General features: G+C 37.2%; 1 protein-coding gene across 1 annotated transcript in view; it reads left to right on the top strand.

Annotated features, from left to right (window-relative positions):
- Positions 1 to 14747, top strand: part of npr2 (natriuretic peptide receptor 2) — a 61698-nt gene that overhangs the window by 30340 nt on the left and 16611 nt on the right. The window contains exons 8-14 of the mRNA XM_065284572.2: positions 1315 to 1435; positions 3096 to 3170; positions 8121 to 8198; positions 10565 to 10669; positions 10850 to 10921; positions 13169 to 13328; positions 13448 to 13603. Coding sequence (XP_065140644.2) covers positions 1315 to 1435; positions 3096 to 3170; positions 8121 to 8198; positions 10565 to 10669; positions 10850 to 10921; positions 13169 to 13328; positions 13448 to 13603 — 767 coding nt within the window. The remainder of the gene's footprint in view (positions 1 to 1314; positions 1436 to 3095; positions 3171 to 8120; positions 8199 to 10564; positions 10670 to 10849; positions 10922 to 13168; positions 13329 to 13447; positions 13604 to 14747) is intronic.

Here is a 14747-nt window from a genome sequence, read left to right as displayed (position 1 = left end):
TTTGGTAAGACTTTGGGTCAGTTAAAATGTAACAGCTACTTCAAATGCTACAGTACATAGCAGTGCTAACAAGCTTTCAGAATAAAAATGAGCCGTTTGGGTCCTTTTTCTATTTTTTGTTTAGGTTTGTTATATGGTTTTTAAGCTTAGATGTATTGCTGTGGTCCGACTATCCCCTGTAAGTCAAGCAGTTCTCTTCAGTCAATGTTTCATGGAATTTAGACATTTTAAAATCAGGATTTTCCCTTTGGCAAAGAGCTGAGCATAAATTTTTGAACCTGACTCTCTAATATAAAAACCCCACCGAGGATTTTTCCACCTATCAGCCTCCAAATTCTGGTCTGCAAAAACAAATAATGGTGCTTGTTTTGGGGCTAACCAGGCGGCTGTAAGAGCGAGTTAAAACCCTGTTGAAATGCAGACGTTGCATTACTTACACTCTGCCATCTGGAAGCGTTTTACACCTTTTAGATTGTAATGGAATGTTTGGGGGTTGTTTTTTTCGTTCTTTTTCGTTTCAGTTTGGGCGCATTGAAGCTTAATTGCGATTCTTCTCATTATCCCTCTTTCATAATTCTCAGACATCGCTTAGACGTTCAGAGATTCTGATTTGTAAAAAAGTTTTCACTGCAAATGGAAACTGTTGAGAAATAGCAGGTCCATAGAGAGATCCACCAGATGTGTTGATTCGCTTGGAAGTTGCTCACGTATTTATCCACATGGCTGGCTGGACTGCTTGGTTTACTTGCTGTTAAAAATAATATGCTGGAAAGGGCGCAACATCAGTGACCCTAAGATTGGCTCGCAGTTTATCTCTTTCCATCGGACTTCAACTCAGTCTGCTGCAAAAATTGTTTCCACCTTAGTTTAATCTCACACTTAAACCTTTTGTGTAAGGGCTATTTAAACTAATTGTGCGAAATTAAATGGTATTGCCAAAAAACGATTACTAGTGCTTATGCTTATGTCTGTTTATAGAATGGTACTTCATAACGTGTGGCTTGTTGACAAATGGTGGTACAAATTTCTGTAACAGACGTCTAGAGAATAATGAAATGGGAGGGGACCCAATTCATAACTTTGAGTGATACAGTTTTTAACCTGGGCTAAAAAGTGGTCACCTGAAACACCCTAATAACCACTCTGAACTCCCTAGCAACCAAATAGCAGTCTACAGAAATACTTAGATCACCTCACCAGCCATATACTGTAGCATTGTCCTGGCAACTGCCCATCAAGTCTTTATTGAGTACTCTAGCATTTATTGTTGCCAACGAAAATGTTGTGTCTTTAATGTGATTTGTTGTCTTGTAGAAAACTAAAGTTGGAAAAGGAGTTAGCCGGGATGCTTTGGAGGATACGCTGGGAGGAACTGCAGTTTGAAAGTCCTAACAAATATCACAAACGCGCAGGAAGCCGTCTCACTCTCTCCCAGGTAAAAGCCATTCCGCTCTGGAATTCTCATATCTGGGATAAAGCTGCGTTTTCCATTTGGCGACATATAAACCAGATTTAAAATGTATTTGTTACGTGCATTAATTTTGAGGTGTAATACCTTAAAAAGTTTGTGTTTGTATAAACAGTGTTAAAAGAGGTTTTCTCATGTTTCAAAAATATCTTTCTGCTTTTAATTTATATAATAAAAATGCATTTTGAACTTGGCTGTAATACCTGGCACTGTTTTACCAGTTAAAATGGAATTCCTTGGATATTACAATGATGGCTTAGTCTGTTAGTCGGCCACAAAAAGGTATCTACATTAGCTAAACTGATTTCCCATAGCAGAATTCACCATGTGTTGAGACTGTATGGATACACAACGGCATTGAAATATAAGCAAAGAGCTTTGTCTAATTTGGTCCAAGGCTCCCCCTAGGAATTTTCAGAGGTTATATAAAAATATATAACCTTTTTGAGAGTTTCTGTATCTTTCCAGTTCACACATTCTTGACTAAAGTCCAGTTGGGTTGTTGAAGGTAGGTCGAGTTTGAAGTAGCTGACTCAAATTAACTGATTGTTCAAAGCAGTCTGGCCGCCTGCCCTCCAACAAAAAATCTAAACCCTGTGCTCCCATATCAGGTTCTGCTTTGAATTATTAACACATTTATTCTTTCCAACATAAAGCAAATGGGTAAATACACACAAACTCATGGAGATGTACAGCATTTTTGATTAGGCTTTTTTGGCCAATGAATTTTCCACACTTCAGTATACAGTATTACACATCTTAGGATCTGTTTCTATGCGTTCCACATCAATGGACAAAATGTATGATTCATTCTGTTGCTCTCTTATTAGTTCATTGAAGTTATTTTAGTACACAGACAATCATTTCTTTTATTTAAATGTGAAAAATACACAGTAAAAAATTGCAGCATGAAGTTAAACAACTTGGTCAATGCAACGTACTATTTTAAGTTTTGACTTGTGATACGTTGACATAACATATAAAACAAGTTGAAATTGTTTAACTTATTTTGTGTAGTTAAAGTAACTATATATATAGATGATTTGACATAAGTTTTAATAAGTGGTTCATTGCACTGTGAATTAATCAATTCTTTTGAATAGGCTTTAAAAATGATCTGTTTTGTATTTAAATATTGGTGTCTGTTTAAATGTTCTGTGGAGGCCAAAATAAGAAAAACATTTATTATATGGGAATGTTTTATTTATGCTGGAAAAAAAACGTTCTAGGTCACTCATCTAATGTAAGCAGATTTGTGACATTGACATTGTTAACTGCTTTGTACAAAAGGTCAGATTTCCGTGATTTTGTTGAAGCACAAAAGATGCTGTCCGGAACTTTCTCACAGCATGCTGGGATAACATGGATCATCAGGCTTGGCACAAGTTTGTGGACTCTATGCCAGCTTGAGTACATGCTGTCATTAAAAAGCAAATTTTGGTATTTTTATAGTAATGCTGACACTATAAGTTGTAATGAAAATCTGATTGCCAAATAGAAGTACTTTTAGATTCAAGGTCCCAGACATTTGAATCCCATTCTATATCATCTATCAGATGGGTGCAAGAAACCTGCTTCGCCTTGACTGATCATGTTAGTGTAACATTCACTCTGTCTTGCTTTTCAGAGAGGTTCCAGTTATGGCTCCTTGATAACAGCTCATGGAAAATATCAGCTATTTGCAAAAACAGGCTATTTTAAGGTGAGGCTGAGTTCTTCTGACACCCCCCCCCCCTCTGCTGCACACCCACACACATGTGAATTCACTAGAGGAATGGAGAGTGGGTGCACTACCAATGTGTTGCTTTAAGACCAGACCATAATGCGGCATTGCAGCAGTCGATTGACAGTGCCATGTGTGCTTTGCCATGATAATTGGATCACAAATCTCAGTATTTCAATCCTATAAACTAGAGCTGTGCTTACTAATCCTGGGAATCCACAGAATTGCACAAGTAACCCTTATTTAAAATAGCTCATTCACTGAAATGCACCTTGTTATTAGCGACAATGATGAACAGAACTGGGTGTGTCAGATAAAATGTACGAAAAAATGAAGAAGAAGGAGTTACTACCGCGGGAGGAGCGAGTACGAGTCATGCAACACTATACAACACTTATAACTTATTATTCACTACATGTTCGTGTCATTTATATAATATGCACGTACCTATTTCCAACATAAGACAGAAGTCTTACTTACCACGTGCAACTCATGACCTGGTTGGGAAAATCCACAGATCAAACACACATGCCAATAATGGGACGTCCGAAGGTTAGACCGTCTCATTTCAGTTCTCTTCGCGAACTTCTGAGGCTGCCACCTTGAAATACTGAGTGCTCACCTTTAAGGTCCCATGCTTATAAGGTCACAGCCCTTGAATTGGGACACAGCTACAGATCATTCTTATAGTATTGGATGTTAGCATGTTGCTAAGCTAGCAACTTTAAGGCTTGGAAATACTTGTCACACCAAAATACTTGGGGTTGAAATATTTTCACCCAAACCTAAACATTTTGTTAAAATGTACTTACTCTCATGCCATCCCAGATGACTTCATTTCGTTAGCTTAACACAAGCAACTTTTTTATAAAATATGTTTAATGTGAAGTCCTAAAAAGAAGAAGTGCTAAATTCAAATATATGACACATCAATAACTTTAAATCTTACTGATTCTTGTATGTCTTACTGTGTGTTCACACCAAACGTGAATGAAGCAAATAAATCTGCCTGTTGTAGCTGGACGCTTAAACATTTTGAGTTGAACATTTTGCGTCATTCGCATGTGAAATTCAGATGCGATTACGTTCAATTTGTTTCCCAGGTGTGTCTTGTTATCTTGTTAACCCATGTGTTTCTTTTACCATGGTTTTTGCTCTCTCTCTGTTTGTTTATGTTTCCTGTTGATCAATAAATGCTGCATCTGGATCCGCTGCCTCTGCCTGCCTACACTCACCATTACACCCGCTTTAGCTAGCTTGGAGTCTTAATATGTATGTGTTAATATATATAGCTCAAACTGAGTAAAGAGCATTTTTAAAAACTTACCAGATTGTCCAACCTCCTCACTCACTTTCATCCAAGCAAGAACCTTTTTATTCCTGTTTCTATAAAAGTATGAATATGTGTTGTTGAGCTCCCGGTGTCCACATACAGCAACAATGATTTTGTCCTCCATTGTTGTTTCGTATTTTTGCCTCAGCTTGTTACGTCTTAAACACATCACTACTAGAGTAAGCTCCTGACTTAACATGTAAATCACTCGCACTTAAAGCTTCATTCGTGTCTGGTGTGAACGCAACATTATGAAGACATAGTGCAAGAAAAACTATTTTTCCTTTAAACTACTTGAAATCTTAAAAACTTTTGTGTGAAGAAATGTGATTTATAGTACTGTGTGTTCATTACATAAACTAAGGAGTGACTGACGCATCTTTGTCTATGTGTAAGCTGAAAAGGACACTCAAGCATCAGATGTCCGCTGAGCTAGCTAAATATTTTTGCAGTCGTTGTGGTCACAGACAAGGACAAATCAAATGTCGTAATTTTTGGTTTCATTTTAGCATGTCAAAAACACGATTATTTCACTGTTTACACCTCAACCTTAAGTATTGCCAGATGATTTTATTTAGAGCTGCAAATTTCGACTATTTTTTCAACCGATTAGTCTATCGATTATTTTTTCGATTAATCGAATAGTCTAAATAAAGATTTTTTTTACAAATAATAAATGTAACATCTGCTATTAATGCCAACATTTTATTGAAGCATTTTCTCAATTAAACAAATACACAAACAGTGCCAGTGCCAAGGAAAATATAACAAATCACATAAAAACAAGTCCAACATTAATTCAGCCTAACATAAACAGTGCAAAAGGGGCATTATTCACCTTAAACAAATAAAATATAATAATATTAAAGAAGTAAAATAAAAATAAATCAAACTGAATAATAACTCCTTATTAATATAAAAACATGTCCTGCTCTTTATTGTTCCAGCCCTAGTGCTAATCATAAACTAATGAAGAGTCATCATTAACTACAAAATGACTCACATGAAATCATAATACATTAACTAAAAAACATGTCATGTTGTACTTAATGATGACTCTTCACTTCGTTTATGATTAGTACATGCATTTACTCAGCATTAGTTCAGACTGAAGTAAAAATAAGTTCATTGTGATTCATGAACCCTTATTATAAAATGTAACCATTATATTATTACTGTTAATATTATTACTATCAGTAGTAACGTTACTGCATTCTCATTTAGCATCAACTTTAACATTTAACTTTTCTTAAGTCTCGGGTAAATACAAATTTAGTTAGCATGATCTTCTAATATTTTATAAACGGCGTTTACGCTGCTGTTACTTTAAATAAACGCATGTCAGGAATACCTAACGAGACGAGCTTTTATAATATCTGCGCACATAGCAAAAAAATAAGCTATGGGAACTCCGCGCTGCCAGCTGGCTTTCAGTGCACGCGGGCACATGCCTATCTCAGTGTAACACAGTAACTTATTATTTCATAACTTCTTAATATAAAAAGTTAAACTTGTTCCGCTCTTTATTTACTGTTTCAACATACTGCCCAGACGCGATGCAATGTCGTGTCTGTCAGGCGTCTCGCAACTCGTATTAAACTAAGATGTAAACACAGCTGTATTAAGCACCATATATGCCTGCATTGATTCTATTGTTGTATAAAAACTTACTGTAAAAATTCAAATACTTACGCTGCCGTCGCGTCATTCTGAGGTCGGAGAGCTCCAGGTTGTTTTCTTTTAAGATGATCATGCACAGATGTTGCGCTGCTGTGGTATGCCATTTCAGTTTTACACAGTATGTGTTTTATTTGGTCTCTGCTTAAAGTATTCCCACACTTTTGATCACGTTCTGGCTGTTTGGTATAACACTTGTATTATCCGGTCGGAGCTGAAGCCGCCTTCATTTGAAAACGTAAACAATGCGACGCATCGACGCATTTCCGGCAAATCGACGTAATTACGTAATCGACGTAATCGACTACGTCGACGCGTCGTTCCAGCCCTAATTTTATTGCAAGATTGCTTTATCATAGGTCTGAAAAGTTCAGCTATTTATGTTCCCTTAATGTATTAACTCATGCCTTATAAACTGTAATCTGCTTGTTTTTGCATTGAATTTTTTCATCAACAAGCAGTGTAGCTCAAACATATGAGCTAATATAATTTGGAGAATAGGGTGGATAAAAGTTGGCTAAAACCCGTTCATATACTAATTTTACTTTTACAGGTTGTGTGCTGTTAACCTGCCTGTGCACAATGGGGAAAACATCATTCAAAACATCACTCACAAAATATTATTGTTTTGTTATATATAGTAAATGTAACCATGAATCAAGGTTACAATATTTTTACTTACATTTTTATTTTGAGAAAAACACGAGTCATGACTTACCACTGACCCTGACTGAGCTGCATTACGCTGTAAAGAATTTGCTGTAGTTATGCAGCTGTTTGCCAGTAACTTACTGTAAATTTAAATTTATGTTATTTACCTGCAACAGTTTGTTGAAAGTTAATAGAACATTAAAAATTTACAAGCCTTTGTCTTTACAGAATAAATCTATAAAATAACAGCCTCATGCATTGCATTCTGGGATCAGAAATCCTCATCAACCTTTTTCAGTTTTTTCCTTTAGATTTTGCATATGGCTGTTATTTTAGTTTTATTCAAGATAAAGACTTGTTAATTAATGTTCAAAAACAAACTGTTGCCAGTAAATAAAAAACCGAAATATACAGTAAGTTACTGGCAAACAGCCGACAGTTATACTGTAATTTTACAAAAAAATTTAACAGTGTACATTAGATGCACCCAGCACTACAGGCAGCCAATAGAAATTCTTATCCAGCCAAACAGACATCCATGTTTATCATTTTCTGTCCAATCATCTTTTAGTGTAATTAATCATCTATTTTTCATTAGCTAGTCGATGATGCATAGCCCTGCTGCGTATAAAATAAATAGAAAATAACGAAACCTAAAGGAATTTTCTTTATATTTTTAGTTTATTTCAGTTACTTACTGTTGATTTTACATTTATGTTATTTACTGGCAACAGTTTGTTTAAAGTTAAATGAACATGAAACATTTTCAGTCTTTATCTTCTACAGTACCTAAATTACTGCCAACCAGTTGCATACTTACAGCAATTTTTTTACAGTGTTGCAATGAATAAAAAAAATAAACTGAGGGGGCACAATTCAGATCTGAGGGGGCAATGCCCCCTTTTGCCCCCTCGTGGCACCAGGCCTGGTCAGTTCGACTAAAACTCATATTAATACCTGGTGTAAACAGGCCCTAAACTATTCTGTCCACTTCAATTTATAGATGAATAAATGAAATGTAACCAATAAAATCTTTGTCTCCTGAAAAAGCAACCTCTGAAAAATGACATGTTCCTCCATTTGGTCACGAGTCTGAAAAAGCAACCTCTGAGAAATGAAATGTTTCTCCATTTGGTCACGAATCTGTAATATTCCGTTCCAAGGAGCCAAACTACACTGATTTCTCATGTCATGACAGCCGTCTGTGTTTGAGTCAACATTGCTATTCAGATCAGATTCATTGTAACATGTGTTTCTATTCACAACAGGGCAACCTGGTGGCAATCAAACATGTGAACAAGAAGCGGATTGAGTTGACCAGACAAGTGCTGTTTGAACTAAAACATGTAAGAGAATATATTTAATCATAAGGTACAAGTTCTGCATGTGTGTGTTTGTGTATGTGTGGGCATGCATCTATCAGTGTCTGTCTTTCAGAGAAAAAGGCAAGGTATGTGTGTTATGTGTGTTTGGACCACCGTTTATGACCCCACTGGACAGCCCAAAGGTGCTTAAAACATCCTCCCCCTCTTCCTGCACACATATAAACACACACATTCTTATGAGGGAGTGGGGGGGGGTGCCATTACAAGGCTTTCAAAGAGGTGGTGTGGAGGGTAGTGGTTGAATTTTCACAAGGTGTTTTTTATAGGGAATACTGATTATGTTTGCATGTATTGCAGAAAAGAAAGCGCCATGTTGCATTTTAATATAATGGGCCCTATTTTAACGATCTGAAACGCAAGTGCGAAGCGCAATGCGCAAGTGACTTTGTGGGCGGATCTTGGGCGCTGTTGCTATTTTCCCGGCGGGAGAAATAACTCTTGCGCCAGGCGCAAATCAATAAGGGGTTGGTCTGAAGTAGGTTCATTATTCATAGGTGTGGTTTGGGCGTAACGTCAAATAAACCAATCAGAACGCTATCCAACATTCCCTTTAAACGCAAGGGCGCAAGTTGCATGGCGGGTTGCTATTATTATGACGGATTTACCAGGCGCACGCCAGGAGCGGTTCACAGCCGAGGAGACCCACGTCCTTGTAAGCGCAGTCAAAGACAGAGAAGTTGTTTTGTATGGGGATAGGAGAAACGCGCCCAAATCAGCGTAGGTTAAACAGGCGTGAGAGGAAATAGCCACAATTGTCTCATCAGCTGGCATCCCCATTAATATTTTTTATTGTAACAATTTATGATTTGCAAAAATAACTGTTGCATCTGTGTAGATTAGATAAGCAAAGTGTGTGCGCGTCGTGCACGCTATACATTATGGTCAAGCATGCGCCCTTAAAATAGCATAATGAACCACGCGCAACGCGCCACTGACTTTAGACTAGTTTTTTTTGGTCAGTGGCGCAATTGTTTTTTGAAACTGCAAAATAGCATCAGGGATGGTTTGCGCCGCAACACGCCTCCATTTTTGCGCTGAACCGCCCAGGGAACGCAAGTTCATTCCCTAGTTTGCTGACGTGAGTCTGTGGAGGGAAAAACCCGCTGTGCGCCGGTGCAAAATACGAATGATACATGCGTCACTGACAAAGTCAATTGCGCTGGGTGCAAGATAGGGCCCAATGTGTTGTTTGGTTTTTGCACACTGTAGTCTATAATTTTTTCGAATTCGTTATCCTACAAATTCGTCACGAACACACACTTTGCACACTGTATCTAATGCGTATTAATACATCCGTTAAAAAAATTGCAAAACAATAAAAAAATTTGTATTTTGTATTGTATTTTTCTGAAAACACAAACTTAAAAAAATGGTTTTCAACGTTCTTAAAAATGATATTGTTGTTATCATCTTAAAACTGAGACATGATCGCCAACTTTTGGCTGCCTCAGTCACATGAGTCAAGAAAGAAATTGAGTGCATTGCGTTGTGGTTATAGGTGCAATACACATTATTGTTAGGTCATCTGGGTATTGCATGCATATAGAAAATTATCAAACTATGGACAATATACACACCGCATACTACAGAAATCTAAATGGTAGAAGATTGTAAGATTATTGGAGTATTGCATTGCAAACATGGCTCTTTTTACTTCAGCTCTTTCATTTTCAGCTCTTTTTATCATTGTGATTAAGGTTCATCCCTGAAAACCCCCTTACATGCTCAAGACATCCAGGAGCTTCATGTGAAGCCCAAGTTTGTTTTGATGGTGTTATCCTGTGGGAATGCACATAAGTCCAGCTACTTTTGCCAGCGCTAACTTGCCAGCTTGGATTGGAAATGTAAGGGGCTGCTGGAAATGTAAGGGGCTGCCTGGCAGAGGCCCTGTAGATGTGGCCCCGGGGCCCTGATTAGCTTTGAGTGCAGAGCAGATTGAAGGTCCAGACAGATGGGTAGGGGGTGGGGTTATTCATTGCCAGTAGAAACTTGTCTTACTCTTTCCAAATAACTTGTGCCTTAAGTGTTATGTAGGTCGAAGGTTATGCTAAGTAAAGTTTACATGGCCTCATACAGAGAATTTTCCACTTGTCTGTGAGTTATGGTAGACATCTTTGACTCACTGTAAAGAAAAGAAGTCCTTGTGTAGACTTCTTTGACTTCCTGTAAAGAAAAGCAACACTGATGTCACTTTATGTGCCCTGTAGGTCATTATGATCAAAGTGAGCTCAGTAATGCTGTGCTGAAAAATAAAGGGTTGTTTCAACCTGTGTTTTGGTCAAATATGGGGTTGGGTTTAAATTAACCTCTTCTTGTTGCTTTTGTAGATGAGAGATGTACAGTTCAACCACCTGACAAGGTTTATTGGTGCCTGTATTGATCCACCAAACATCTGTATTATCTCAGAGTATTGTCCCAGGGGCAGTCTGCAGGTAAACAACACTCCATACTTTAAGTCTATATGTTCAGAGTAACCATTTATTTATTTATTTTATTATTTTATTTATGTCTTCGATTATTTGTATTTTTGCAATGTTAGGGCTGTTGGTTGTAAACACAAGCAAAACAAAGTCAGAGATTTCTCAGTGTTAATTCCAGTTCATATTTTGTAGGACATCCTGGAAAATGAGAGCATCAACCTGGACTGGATGTTCCGATATTCACTGATCAATGACATTGTGAAGGTTTGTATGAAAACTGGTAACCCTATATAAATGCTTCTGGACCATCTGTCTGCCCCATTCAATTACATACATTTTAATATTTTATTTATGCAAATTTCTTTAGTCATGTTACTTGTATTCAATAAAAATATTAAAAATATCTTAAGCCCTAGTATAAATATGCATTTTGGGTAATCGGATCACAAGTAGATTAGAAAGACGCACCAGGGCCCGGTTTCACAAAACATACTTAAGAAGAAAATTATTTTTAACTGGCATTTTTTTCTCCTAATTAATCTCCTATTAGCTAACATTTTACTTCCTCCATAATACATTCATTGGAGAAAAACCGTGGGACAAGTCCTTAAGAGAAAAAAAACCTTTAAAGAGAACCAGACATAGCTAATAGAGGATATATTACTGTATATAAGTACTATATTATAAAAATGTATGTGTATTGAAAGGTTTAATAAAATAAAATAAAATAAAAGTTAAAGGAAGCAGTTGGTTGCTGCTGGTTGATCCATAAAAAAGAAAATTACATACTTTTTAAGATTTATTAAGAATTAAAAATGTAGAAATAAAGGGAGACACTCATTGGTCGCTGCTCAGACATCGGCTGGGCATCACGATGATGGGAGGCCAGTAGATCAGTGGTTTGAAGTGCTTCACAGCAACAGGAACTGGGTCTGTTAGTCTTAAGGGGGTCGCACACCGGACGCGCAGCTCAGCGAAGCGTCGCGTCGAGTCGTGTCTAGGACAACTCGGCGGTATAGTGGAACCGGAAGTGCACATTAAATAGCGCAATATTAGTCAGATAACATCTACTTCAAAATGCAAAATATACGTTAGCAGCCAATGTTAATCGTTAATGATTTGGGACAAATATGATTTTATTTAATGTTAAACTATGTGAGTGCCGCGACAGGGATTTGATCAACTTCCTGAGTCGTAGCTGGGCGCCGCGGATAGGGGCCACCTGTCGGCGCTGGTGTGCGTAGACTCATAGAAAACAATGTGTTTGATTTTTTTTACAACGGCGCGACGCTGAGCTGAGCGTCCGGTGTGCGACCCCCTTAAGTCTCCTCGGGTTCGAGGACGAGACTAATCCTAATAGCGTAGGGGTCATACAGTATAATAAATAACAATAACAATTTTAACACACTCACAGAATGAAACAAAAATGAAAGAGCACGTTTTTTTTTTACATTACACATTAGGTCAGTAGGGGGAGAGTTGGCGGTTTTTTGTTCCTGTTCGAACACATTCGACCACATGAGCGTCTACACTACTAAAGCAATGTGGTCCAGTGCATTTTCGACTACTGAATGTGGTCAAAAGTGGACGAGCACAAAATGTTTAACACCTCGTTTACACCTACTGTATATACAATCAAAAATGCATCTTAATACCATGTGTAAATAGAGAGTACCTGAGGTCATAGAGTCCTTTAATATTAACCAATTTGTGATGGCTAATGAAGGCATGTAAATACAGGTTGAGGGTTTATTGTTAAAATAGTCACATGGGAAACAGAATAATAAAGCAGGGCCGGTTTGATTATTTGCTTTTCTTAGACGAGCCCCATTAGTCAGAGTAAATGGACTGGCATCAAAGATACCATGACATTGTTTTTGGAAAAGATGTATGAAAGTAATTTCACTCTAAATTCCCCCTCCATTAATGTAAACCAATCTTCTGTTCTATGGCACAAGTTCTTGAGTGCCCAGACACACACAAAGGACTATTTCTGGCTAAATTGGACTGCAACGGCCTGTATATCAAAGTGAAATGCTTTTCAAATACACAGAACCTCATTTTGCTTTTAACATGGCAAATCGCTGACAGATATTTTGATAATAGGGTTTATATGTAAAAAAGGAATTTAGTACGCCGAGGCCTTGTGAATTTATTATGGACAGACCAAATCGCCTTGATGCCCGATTTGATGCTCCTGACAGAATATCAGGTAGCTGTTTTATGGGAATACAATCACTTTTAATCATAATTTTAGTTTTGTGCCTTCCAAAGTAATCACAAAGTCAGCTCGTTGGCTTCTCCGAATCTAGCAATTTTCTTATTGCTTTCAGCATGCAGGGAAGTATTATTAGTCAGTAGGAATTACAGTACAATACCCAAATTAACTATTGAAGACACACATTTGCCACTCATGTCCAGCAGGAGAACAGTGTTTTTGGCTCCATTTGGTATTTGCTCCATAAACTAAAGACAAAGACATAATGTTCTGTTTAATGTTTGTGCCGCCAGGGAATGAATTATCTGCACAACAGTTACATCGGCTCCCATGGCAATCTGAAATCATCCAATTGCGTGGTCGATAGCCGCTTCGTTTTGAAAATCACCGATTATGGTCTGGCAAGCTTCCGTTCATCCAGTGAAAACGAAGACTCACATGCGCTGTATGCAAGTAGGAACACCCTGTGATTTTTCGTTTCCGGATTTTCTTCCATTTATTATTGGCTACAGACGGCTATGGAATTGCTGATTATTTCTTTTTTGACTACTTATCGAACTGGATTTTTTCAGAAAAGTTGTGGACAGCTCCAGAATTGCTGATATATGATAGGCATCCGCCCCAGGGAACGCAGAAGGGAGATGTGTACAGTTTCGGGATCATACTTCAGGAGATAGCTCTCAGGAATGGCCCATTTTATGTTGAAGGCATGGATCTCAGTCCCAAAGGTAAGCCTTAAAGGATGATTGAAATTTATTCGAAGGGTAATTTTTTTAAATATTTGGATACATTTATTTTAATTTATACCACTGGCCTGTTGAATGTTTTACTCTGATTGGTTGAGAAATGTTCCACTGGTGTTCATTATTTTTCTGTTAAACACACACATAACCTATCAAATGTTTTAAAACAACCACCAAAACAATGTTTGTGGTACCTTGAATTTTTCAGCATTTATTTATCTTTGTTAAAGGAACAGTATGTAAGAAATGTATATCAATTAATCATAAAATGGCCCTGATATGTCACTAGACATTAAGAAATCATTTTCATTTCAAATACTTGTATCACTGACAACAGTGGTCCGGCCAGGGTATCGTCATTTAAAAAGTAGAGTTGCAGCCCTCAACTGATGTTTATGTTGTAATTTTGTGTATTGGCCACCAGTTGTGTGATTGCAGTACCAGTTTTAGCCACAATCACACATACTGTTCCTTTAATATTAGTTCATGTTAGTTCAGTGTGAATTAACTAATGTTATACCACGGGTCTGTTGAATGCTGTATTCTGATTGGCTGAGAAATGTTCCGTGGGTATGCATTAATTTTAGATAACTGTGCATACCTAACTTGTCAAATGTCTTAAAAATAAAGGCACCTGAGCAATGTTTGTGGTAACCGTGGTATAAGAGGAATAATTGACTCCTTTTGTCCTTTGAATTATTTGAAAATAATGCACACCCGCGGTGTAACGGCACATTGCACCTTGGGTGTGCATTATTTTCTTATAATTCAATGGCCCGTCGTAAATTATTCCTTACTTAAACGTTACAGTTTTTATTTTAGAAATGTATAAATAAATGCTAAAATTAACATAAACTTAGATTAATAAAAAGTGCGGAAATATTGTTAATTGGTAAATCATTTTAGCTAATGCATTAATTAATGTAAAGTGCTATTTATAGCTTTCAATTTGTATTGGAACAAAGCGCAAACTTAACATCATAAACTAAACAGCTATTTAATGCTTACACTAAGTTAATTGAATTTATGTGGCCTGTCAATGGCATTTGGATCTTGAATCAAACCTAATGTCCAAGATGTTTTTCTCAAACAACAAGTAAAAGTTTAAGACAGTTTTTATGGTCTTGAT

This window comes from Paramisgurnus dabryanus, chromosome 5, assembly GCF_030506205.2.
Source record: "Paramisgurnus dabryanus chromosome 5, PD_genome_1.1, whole genome shotgun sequence".
In the NCBI taxonomy this organism is placed as follows: Eukaryota; Metazoa; Chordata; class Actinopteri; order Cypriniformes; family Cobitidae; genus Paramisgurnus; species Paramisgurnus dabryanus.
The sequence above is the reverse complement of the archived record's forward strand: the minus strand, read 5'-3'. Positions and strand labels throughout refer to the sequence as shown.